This window comes from Barbatula barbatula (assembly GCF_947034865.1).
Source record: "Barbatula barbatula genome assembly, chromosome: 2".
Taxonomy (NCBI): Eukaryota; Metazoa; Chordata; class Actinopteri; order Cypriniformes; family Nemacheilidae; genus Barbatula; species Barbatula barbatula.
Genome location: NC_136767.1, coordinates 455,404 through 467,187, shown reverse-complemented (window position 1 = coordinate 467,187; position 11,784 = coordinate 455,404). Strand labels below are relative to the sequence as shown.

At 37.4% G+C, this 11,784-nt stretch overlaps 1 protein-coding gene across 1 annotated transcript; it reads right to left on the bottom strand.

Annotated features, from left to right (window-relative positions):
• Positions 1-4,388: 4,388 nt before the first annotated feature.
• Positions 4,389-10,560, bottom strand: opn4xb (opsin 4xb). The gene is made up of 9 exons (XM_079450157.1): positions 10,341-10,560; positions 9,222-9,355; positions 8,847-9,050; positions 8,547-8,712; positions 8,314-8,466; positions 7,769-7,876; positions 7,177-7,339; positions 6,420-6,524; positions 4,389-6,277 (listed from the first exon to the last, which is right to left on the bottom strand). The coding sequence occupies exons 1-9, from the start codon at positions 10,472-10,474 to the stop codon at positions 6,092-6,094; spliced, it is 1,353 nt and encodes a 450-aa protein (XP_079306283.1). The 5' UTR covers positions 10,475-10,560; the 3' UTR covers positions 4,389-6,091.
• Between the last annotated feature and the right edge of the window lie 1,224 nt (positions 10,561-11,784).

Below are 11,784 nucleotides of genomic sequence, written 5' to 3'. Positions count from 1 at the left end.
TGTGTGTGTGTGTCTTTGAACTCACCCGTGAGATGGCGAGGGGCATTTTAAAATCTTCCCCCCCCTGCAGTCTGAAGCCCCAGGGGGCCGGACCCTGTAACGCCACGCTGTAGTTACTGCTCATAGCTGTCTGATATCAAACACACGCTCCGTCAGATGCTGCCAGACACACTTAGAAACTCAACGCAGAATACTCTGAAAAACTAAGAGAGAGAGAGAGAGATTCAGTTAGGCATGTTGAGTCTGTTTATCAGATATAAAGAAGCATTTCTTCAGATCAAGGATGTTGTAAATGGTTGCCAGGGTATTTCTTTGTGGTTGCTAAGGAGTTCTGAATGTTTTTTGCAGACTATTATGCATTTATAAATAAATTGGAATGACTTCTGGCCCATTCACATAAAAATATTTACTTACCATCTTAAAACTACTGTATATTTAACTCAACTAGAGTAAAGTTAATCACTACAGTTAATTCTACAGTTGATTTAAGTAAATACTATAGAATAACCCAGCATCTTTTTTCATGTGAGCACACAGTTTGCGTTTATTCAGCAGAAACTTTATCCAAAGAGCTATATGAAGGCAGGATCATTGAACACTGTAATAAATAACAATAATGCTCTTACATCAGCATTCACAAACACTACTGAATAATGTTTTATAAGTAAACATCCACCATTGTTATCAGAATATCTCGGCAACAGTAGCAGAATAGATAAATAATGAACAGATTAATGAGATTTACCTTCAGAAACGACAGTAAAACACAAATGTACCGTGCAGACGACAGCAGATCTGATGGTTTGAGAGCACAAACTGATCCACAGAGACAGAGATCTGTTCATTTATATCTGTGCATCGGTGTGTGTGTGTGTGAGGAGGGGTGCTAGGCTTACACCCTGATATTTTAGGAACAGACCCTCATCATGCTGGCCAACATTAAGGAAGAAGTCACTGTAACGCCACCAGAATCTAAATCAAAGCGCTCTGGGATTAGATGAGCAGCCGCTGGATTCACAGAGTCTCTGTGTACTGATCATTGTTGCCAACAGAACAAGAAACACGACTACTGCAAACAATAACATTCATACTTCATCTGTTCTGTCATCATCGTGCATTCAACTCTTCACATCAACATCATCCACATACGACAGAGAGAGACACAAACCAAACTCTGATGATTTGTTTTGGAACACGGCTTCTCACAACGGCACACGAGTCACATGACCAATCGAGGGGACAACAATCAAAGATTCAACAGACACCCATCAGATCTTTAAAATCTCACTTATTTCTACAAGACATCACTGAGATTGAAAAAGAGAGCAAACTGTCTCACGTGTGTCTCAGATGTTTCTCCTGAGAGTCATAAATCTGACAATGTGTCTGTCATGAGAGTTTGAGAAGAGACGTCAACAGTGTGTCAAACTGATCTCAGATTCGTCTCGTCTGCGATCAAAAGTTAATATTAGTGAAGATCTCAAACATTTCTCATCACATTTACTCAAATCTTTATTTGACCTCGACAATCTACATTCATTTACACCTCCAGACTCTTCATGTGTTTCAACAATTATACTCTCATTTCATTTGTTTTAGGAGAAACATCTGAGACTGTTGATACTTAAATGAGACACAATTGAGAACTTTATCAAATCTCCTGACTGCTATGATTGAGTAACGTCTGAGTAATAACAACTTTCAGAAAGCAAAGCGTGTACATAAAGAGAAAACACAGTCATTGTGTGATCTGTGAGAACCACTGTGTGTGTGCGTGTGTCTCTTGTATAATATTAACAAAACATAAGATCCCGCTTAAATATTTTCATATTTCATTCTGAATCCAAAAAGTCAAACACACAGACATTCTGGTTGCTGGGCTGTACAGGAAACGAATCTAATTGAATCCCATCCGTCACAGCTACTCATCTGAACCGCTCACGTCATCTCAAAGTGAAGATCAGAACACAAAACATTCTCCAAACACAACACCAGTGATGTGAGAAATACCTGCCGACTGCGGGTTGATTTATTGCTATATTTAGTCATGTCAAATGCTTCAAGTTTAAATCACAGTTATTAAACATATATTAGATATTCACTTTATTTCTATATAAGTGCAATGGATTCTGTTTAGGTTCATTTGAACGTTGTGTTACTCTGGCGTGGGGGTGTTTTGGGGCGTTAGAGAGGGTGAGGGTAGACACCCCATAGTAACATATGACATCCCCCCACTGTCCATATGGGGTCACCCTGAGACGACAATAAGACATCATGATTCTGATATGAGCGTTCATTTGTTCTTTAGGACTGGGTTGTCTGTCACAAAGGATATTTCAGTACGTTTTTCAGACAAAAGTCCAATAACACACGTTTGTTTTCTGTAGCAATGATCGACGGTATTATGACTTCTACGGATGAAAAAATCATTAGAAAAATCGTTAAAAAATGGTTTAACCTTCGAGACGCTCATCATTGCGCACATTTAAGTACATGTAACTACTTTGACTCAAGTGTTTCTATCAAATCAACCATAAAAACAGCTTCCCATTGTAATAACTTGAATCATTTGACAAAAGCCGGTTTCCCCATATGTCAACGCATTTCACTAAATCTACGGAAACATTTTTCATACTTTCTTTTTTTCTTTAAGACATATAATTTGCCTACCTTTCTGAGAAAGGATGCAAGAACGAGCTTCGTCCCGTCTGCGTCTGTATCTGCGTGTCTGCGCAGTCGTCGCTGCGCTGCGGGTTTATATTCCCTCGGCCGGTGACGTCATGAGGACTCGGGTCTGGTCGGCATCAAACACGAACCAAATGGGTTCAATCGAGTTATTTATTTAATCAGGAGGGCTATTTATTTACTTATCAGGAATTTCTGTCTCACTATAATATCCCTGTTACCCCAAAACGGTTTGCCACTATATTTGTTGCTGACCTATGGTGTCATTATGTTATTTAAGGGTCATGATAGTTTTTTGACAAGTTCGGAGATATCAGACCCGGCTGACACGCATGCAGGATATGATCAATGATTGTTGTTACAAAACGGAACATATTAGTGGAAAATATTTCATGGAAGAAGGGCTGGATTCTCCCTAATAAGTACTTATTAGTAAATAAGGTCAACGAGATTTCTTTTAAGCTTATTCGATATTATCCTGTCAAAACCTTCATGGTTTCAGCATTTAAATTAAGTAAAGACACAAATTGTACTTTCTGTGATGCACAACAGAGATACCTTCTTTTTTGGCATTGTGATCATACAAGAAAACTTTGGCAAGACATTTGTGAGTTCATTGTAAACTATATTTATGAAGACTTTGAGCTCTATTTTAAGGATTTTTTGTTTGGGTTTTTCATTTTTGAGAAGCAATGTGAGAATATTCTTTTTCTTTGCAACTTAATTTTCTTGCAAAATATTGTATCCACAAATGTAAAGTTATGAATATTACGCATAATTTTCTCACTTACTAAAACTTTGAATGTATGCTCATTTTTTATAGTTTTTGTATAATTTATTTTACCTTCCTCCCTTTATTATTGTTTATTATTATCACTTTATGTTTCGTCTTTGAATTCCATTGTGATGTATTATCTATCAGTCCCTGAACCTCTGGCTTTTCTGTATGGCCTATGGCTTTTCACTTTTGTACTGTACAAGTAAATGTTGAATAATGTTGAATAATAATAATAATAAATATATTACAAAAATAAAACCACGAACCGGTGTTGATGATCATGATCTCTGTTTGTGTGCTAGAGGTTTTTTATATTTGCCATTATGTAGACTGTACATTGCTTTTGCAATAAAAATAAAATGATCATCACAGAATAACTTGTACGTGCATCTAACGTTATTGTAAATAAACCAGAAAAAGTATTTTATCTTAAAGGAAAAAAGTTACATTCAGCGAAACAACTAAATAAACTAAACATTAAGTGATAAAGATGCTCTAACTTCATCCCTAATACTGAAGCTTTCAGACAGAGCAGTGCTTTACACACAGACGGATGTAAACACAGATCAGACAGACAGCTATTCTGAGCATCTGTACAGAGAACAAGGATCAGTTCTGTACTCTGTTTTAAACCTTCTATATTCATAACAGCTAAATGTAGAAAGAGCCGCGTGAGGGATAAAAGTGAACACGTGAGATTAATGTCCGCTACTCATCAACACAGAGAGTCAATGTGACATCTGGCGTTTACAAATCAATGTGCTGCCAAGTGTTATTTATATTATAAGACATTGAAGTTATAAATATTTACTGTAGTGAATCACTAAAACTAGATATATGAATGTTATAAGTGGTCCCGTGAATGTGATGAGGTGCTGCAGCGCCCTCTGTCGGACAAATAAATGAACTTGAAAAACATAAACTGTCTACAAAACAAACATTGGCCATTTTTATATACAAACAAAAACGAACCATACTTTTACTATAAAAATCACATTTTAACTACAGTATTTCGTGTGAAGCTATAGTGATCACATGCCTTCTGTTGCGTCACCATTTACACTTATTTGTGTTTAAACTACTGTAATACAAACAGAGAATGGTTGCTTCACTTTTACCACACTATATGAATAATACAGTTTAATAAATAAACATTAGACATACTGATATATAATATAGATTATAAAGGTGGACTGATTTGGGGCACAGGTGTCACACAGATTGGAAACAGAGAATGACAAATCTGCCCATAGGGCCAACAAGGGCGTTCAAATAACTGGTGCATGTGTAAAAGAGTTCACTGATGTCTGTTTGTCCTGTTACCTTTGAGAACTCTCCAATGAAAGATAAGACTATGGACGCCATGGGCCGGTCACATTCTGCTGTATCACACAATTTCCTGCATCCATCCATTTCATCCTAATGGAAACAATAAACAATAATTTCTTTGTAAATGGCTTTGAATAGAAGCGTCAAATGAATACAGGTAAGTCATGAACCAGTAGAAAGCTTTAATTATTTGGTGCAACACAAGACAAGAATGGCCATCATCCATTTTGAGGTAATTCTCAGTCAATTATATTACGTGATGTTTGAACATAAATTAACTAGAAAAAATAATTATAGTTCCAGAGTAAATAATAGTTAAATAAATATACAATACAAGTCTCTCTTGAAATCACGTCTATTTAACTGTGCATTTATTGCTTATACAAATATTCTTTATACTTTTTATAAATTTGACTTTTACATTTTTTATTTATCAAAAGTTCAACATTACATTCAATTAGAAATTCATAGAATAAGCAATTCAGCATATCTAGCCTTACAGTACAAACACTTAAAGTCCCAGTGAAATTAAAAATGACAATGTAATGTTCCAGCGTTTATAGTAAATAGTTTATCAATGTGGGTCATTGTTTGTTTTTATTTGTGTACCCTCATAATCTTCAGTTAACATCTGAAAAGACACTTCCTTCCTGTAATGACTATCCATCTTAAATGAGGTATGTTAGACGGCTTGGGCGGAGCATCTGTTAACTCCTCCCCTTCACCTGTCAGTCTGCTGCCAGTTCCATTTCAAAATGCAACGGCTGCTTTTATACATCCAATCAAATCGCAGACAAAGACGAAAGCCACGCCCACTATTTTTCTCATTACAAATTCCATTTCACTTGGAGATGTGTCAAAATACGGACGTAAAAACGATCGCAACCTCTGGTTCACGGGGACTTTAAGAACTAACAGAACAATTCACAGCATTTTATGAAACTGCAAGTTCATGCAAGAGCTCTGTCATCAGATCTCATCTATTGTAAGGAAAATATTTGATAATAGACTACAGTTCTCAGAATAAAAAAACACTGAAGGTAAATCATTACACCTAACAGGGTTTTATAGAGAACTATTGGTCAGAAATCAGAAAAGCAGCTCAAACTGAATTAGGATCTTTACCATGCACCATATCACAACATATAACACTCGGGTCAGAAAAAGGCATTGTATGTAGGCTCATCAGAAGGAAACCAAGATTCTTCAATGGAATCAAACATTCAAATAGTATTTATCAAGTGACGGTGCTCCTGACGGTGACGTCAAGACTTCTCCCCATCTTCTCTCTCGCCTCTCTCAGGAGTTGGACTGATGAGGAGGGTCAGAGGAGTCACTCTTAGGGTCAGTCGGGAGGTCAGAGGTCATGTCAGCATTCCTGCTTTTTTTATTGTAGATGACCATCGGTGCAGTTGCCATGGCGAGAGAACCGGAGACAAGATCTCGTTCACATAGGCTAAGAGACACTTTCATCTGAACGACAGGCTACAGAAAATGAGAAACGGATGAGATTTTGTGATTGTTTGCGGTTTTAGTTTGAAATATTGTTAAGATCTCTCTAGAAAACCTAAAAGATGACACATTGTGAAGCCCACGTACTGCTCCATTTGTATGAATGAAACGTCACCTTCTCCATGGTCAGTGAGGACGATTTGATGATGTTCTTCTGTTTGACGGATGATGCTGTGGATACATGTGACGTGTTCTGCATCAGCTTCAGTTCTCCCATCACCTATGAATGAAACGTTTTTTCTGCACAGGTTTTTTGAGTTTACTCAGCTTTTGGCCCTCTAACGTCACATGACTGTCAATTGAAAATAAATATGCAACAATCAAAAGAATTAACTCAAAAGAATACGTTTATATAACGTTAATATATAACTATTCTGTTAATATATACTCATCCACTTAATAATAGATATATTATATATACACTCTACGTAAGTCGTTTGTGTTTTCAACATTTTAGTAGAAGCCTCACTGTGTCATTTACTTCAGACCTCAACACTGAGCACATGAGTCAATCATCAAACATCGTTAAAAAAGGAACTCTAAATACTAAAGGCGGTGACTTACAATGATAAAACAAAAACTACAAATGTAGCCATCAAACACTAAAACTGCGATCATTTTCATTATTTTAACCTGCAAATTGAAAATTCTGCAATGCATGCTGGGAACTTTCAAAGACTAGAATAGTTTTTAGACTCATTTTGTTCAGTTCACTCAAAATAATGGATTCTTCTTCGTCTACGAAGAACGTTACCTTTGTTGGGAGAACAATTTGAAGTTGAGAACAGTGAGGCATCTAGAAAGTGAGGATCCTATGATGAAATGACACCAGCTGAGCTCAAGGGAACACGGGAACAGGTTTGTTACAGTACCATACAGGAGTTGTGTTTGGTTGTGTGGAGTTTGTTGGTGTAGACCGACGGCTGTCTGCTAAAGTCCTGAACTGATGTTTCGCTGTTTGTGGACGAGGTGAGACAGTCCTTCTGAACGCGAGACAGACAGGATAAACCTGGAACCTTCTCAGCTAGTGTGGCTCTTTAAAGAAACACAAAGGAAAACTGACGTCAGCATTTTCTCTTCTGATAATAACCATGCAGCTGCTCTTAAAATAGTCGTTGCATTTACAAAAATTTATATCTTGCTCATGCTTTTTTGAAATGTTCAAAGTTTCACATAATCATATATGCGTTATATGTCATTATTTTCTGCTTTATTGTTTTTTTTCCTTATTTCCACGTTTGTACTGTACAACAGTCTGTTCTAAAAGCGATTTGAAAAAATGCACAATTGTGAAAAGTGTTTTAGAAATAAATCTGAATCGAACATCTGTGAATTTTCTCAGAACTCTTGAATCAGACGTTCAGATTGCCCAGAGTTCACTTCAGAATCAGCTCTACTAAAGATAACAATTATATTTGTTCACCCATATGATGATGCAGTTTGTGTTCCTGATGATTTATGTACCGGTATTTGCTGTGAACGATAGCATATATGAAAGGGTTGTAGATGGCAGATGATTTAGCGATGATGGCTGGCAGTGTTTTTGAGTACGGCGTGAGGATGTTTGCGTATCTGAGAAACAAATGAATCGAAGAAAATATTGAGTAACAGAATGTGAAGAACAGAGATTCTCTTCATCAATAACTACAGCTGTAGGAAATTTGCTTAATGTCTTCATGGAATATTATTTGTATACATCAGTAATATGACATAAATATTTGAAGTCTAACTTTAAAATCTGTGCTTTAATGTCTAATTCTCACACTTGTAGTACTATGGTCAGATATTAGTATAACTTAATGTAATTTTATATGATTTATTTGAATTAATTAAGTCATTGTATGTCTATCCTTGAATCACTTCACATTGAATCAAGGTTCATGTAGGATATAGAAAGTAACGATTCATTTTGGAGAGATTCATTTGTACAGTAATCTAATGACACTATTGAATATGTAATTAGTAATTCATTACTTTTTCAGAGTAACTTACCCAACACTGATACTCACCCGGCCCAGGCGATGAGTGTGACGCACGCGTAGGGCGCCCAGGACAGAACATACACCACTATAACCAATGCGGCTATTTTAGCCAGTCTCCACTCGGTCTTCATGGACTGCTGCTTCACAAAACCCGACTTCTGAGAGAGCCGTTCCAGATCTCTAAACACACAAAACACAGTCACATGCTCACTGATCCATCAGCACCTGTCAGACTGAAGAGCGGTGAGGAGAACACACACCTGCCGGCCTGACGGACAGAGAGGAACATCAACACGTAACAGTAGAGGATAACAGCCAACGGGATGAAAAAGACGAAACAGCACAGCATCATAGTGTAACTTCTGCTAGCTGGAGACACGTAATCCCACGTGCATGACGTCATCAAACCTTCAGGGATGTATGAACCTGGGACAACACACACATTCAAGACTCTTTTGAGGTTACTCTTTAAACCCACAGGGACAATTAAAGTTGGGCTGTCATTTCAATAAACATAAACGGGAAAAGATCTTGACTCCCGTAGAATATATGATTCTTACTCCATCCGATGAGAGGTGCGAGACTCCAGGCCAGCGAGTAGATCCAGATGGAGAGGATGGCCAGAGATGTTCTGCGTTTGGTGTTCCATTGGATGGTTTGCAGTGGTTTGGTGATGACCAGATATCGATCGATAGAGATGGCCAACAGATTTAACATAGAGGTGATGCCAAACAAAGCACCACAGAACGCATATATTTTACATCCTACACACAAAAAGACCAGAAAACAGTGTTTACAGCTGATGTTATACCGATAGCATGCATGCTGCCCTATCATCTTCATCTAATACTAAATATTATGCATTTGATGCCAAATAACATACATTAAATACTAAATGTCATGCATAAACCCCAAACGTAATGAAAAGGAATTACCCAGTTCTCCGAACATCCACTCTTTATACAGACTGTTGATGAAGAATACTGGAGATTGTGTGACGGCCATGAGGAAATCACTCACCGCCAGATTGATTATAAAATAATTTGGCAGACTTCTCAACTTTTTATTACTGCAACAAAAACACAGCCAGAGATTTCTCGTTTAACCACATTCACTTGTAAATCAAGGTTAAAATTCCCCAGCTTCTTAAAACTTTGACTAATGTTCTCTTAAAGTTATTAAAAACCATTCTTGCAAAAACAATAAATGAGCATTTTGACCTCAAAATGTGTCATTGCTAAATGTTCTAAAAACATAAAAAAGGCTGGTCTAAAAACACTCATTTAAAATGAAACAACGGTTTTGGAACATAATGGGAATGTTAGCTAAATGTTATTTTTGTTAGCTGGATCATTAAAAACACAACAGATGACCAACAACTGTTATTTGTTTTAAAGCTTTTGTCAGTTAGAAATGCAATATCACGACACAATATACACAAATTTTATGTGTATTCACTTTCAACAAAAAAGGGAATAAAGAGCAAAACAGGAGTTGGATCAGATCGAGGAGGTCCCATCATTCCCAGAACATCAGTGGATTCTCTTCTCTTCCACAGAAGCTCATGATTTCATCCATTCATATCCATGTACAGTACATTAACCTTGTTATCGGCACATCATTCATAATTCACTGGTTTGCCAGCGGCGCTGATCTCTCTTGAACCCGAACCCAAAGGAAAAATCATAGAATGAGGATTATGGAGAATGTCCTCTGACCTGCGGCTCTTTTGTGAACGTTAATCTCAGCAAATGGGAGATAGTAAGAAAATAAAACCTTTTGCTGACGTTCTGCTCTACACTGACCCAATTCACTCCAACAATTAAAGTCAATATCACGAACGAGAGTAAAGCAGATTACACATCACATGGACCTTTTTTTCATGTTTTACATTTAAACTACTTACTGTGATATGATGCATTTTTATTGCATTATTGTTGAAAATAACATTTAAAAAAAAAAAACAGAAATTAAGATTCTTTTTAATAAACAAAATGCAAAATGTAAATGCACATGTATACAGGTTGTAAAACTAATTTGAAACGGAACCAAACCTGTAGAAGGCAAACATGACCAGCGCGTTTCCTGTGACCCCTAAAGTGCCGATGATGAGGATGATGAAGGCGATGATGTAATGCACATGTTCAGGGATGTCCGGTCGTTTGTATATCTGCCGTTGAGGCTCCATTAGCGACCTGTAGAATGACACACACAGATATATTAACCATCACACACTCTCTATGATGTCTCCATCACTCTCTGTCACCGGAGAACAGAAGCGTACTTGATGGACAGTTTGTTCATGTCACGTGACACATCCAGCCCCCCCCCCCCCCACAGTCTTCACAGAGATGTTCATTTTAAGATGGTCAGGTCAACAGTAAAGTGCACGACTGTATTGTTTTCACTATATTATGTGTATTTGATTTGTTCTCAGTGGTGGGATCTATGTAGAAGCCCACTGAACATTTCGAAAGAACAATAGAAAGGAAAAGAAGAGAAGAGATGAAGGATGAGTGATACAGATCGTGCTACTCGCTCTGTTCATATAGTTTGAGGTTTTCTGTAAGCAGGTCAAAGGATGAGAGCGACAGAAGGAGAATCGCAGGGAAATGAAAGGAGGATTTGACCGTGAAAGGCTGTTATTCTAAGAACATCAGAATGTTTCCTAAGGACAGACCTCTGAACACACAATCCACAGGGCAAATTCCTGTAAAAATCATTTCTGAAGAGACGTCTGTCTAAAGCTGAACCTGCAAAACACTTTCATTCATCCTACACACTTGTACAAAATGGTTTTACAGTCATCAACGCATTTTTAACACATGTACTTCTTTCTAAAAGTATCTGTCAACAGCACACTGTTGGATTGAATGATGTGGGATTACATCTCGCTCTCCGTAATCCCACATCCGCACTAAAACCTCTCTGACAATAACAGCATTACTCTAATTCAGCCATCGACATGACAACACAAGCACATCGCACACTAGATTATAGCACACATCACATCATCAACCCAACTTCACATACTGCAAAACATATCCCTTTCTGATCCGAGGAAAATCTGATGTCATTCTTTCAGATGTTTGACTCATTAAACACTTCAGAGGTTTTTTATGTTACATTATAACTTGTAGCTGTACTTAAGTATGACTGTATTAGCCAATCAGCATCCAGGACACGGGGGTCTCATTTATAAAAGGTGCGTACGCAGAGATTTGATCGTAGAGAGTGTGTATACATTATGTTTATAAAAACAATCTTTGACGTGGAAAAGTGCTCAGCGGCACGTCATGATCTGAGCAGACGTACTAACTTTTGCTTGTCCAAGTGCTGCAGGTTTTTGGAAAAGTTTTTGGATTTAGGACGGTTTCCACGCGCAACAGATTGATCTTTCTTTATTCCATACTGAAGCTGTAAATACTACACAACACAGTGTGGCAATAATAATGTTGCAAGAATTTGAACAAGTAGGGATGTTACCATATCAAAAGC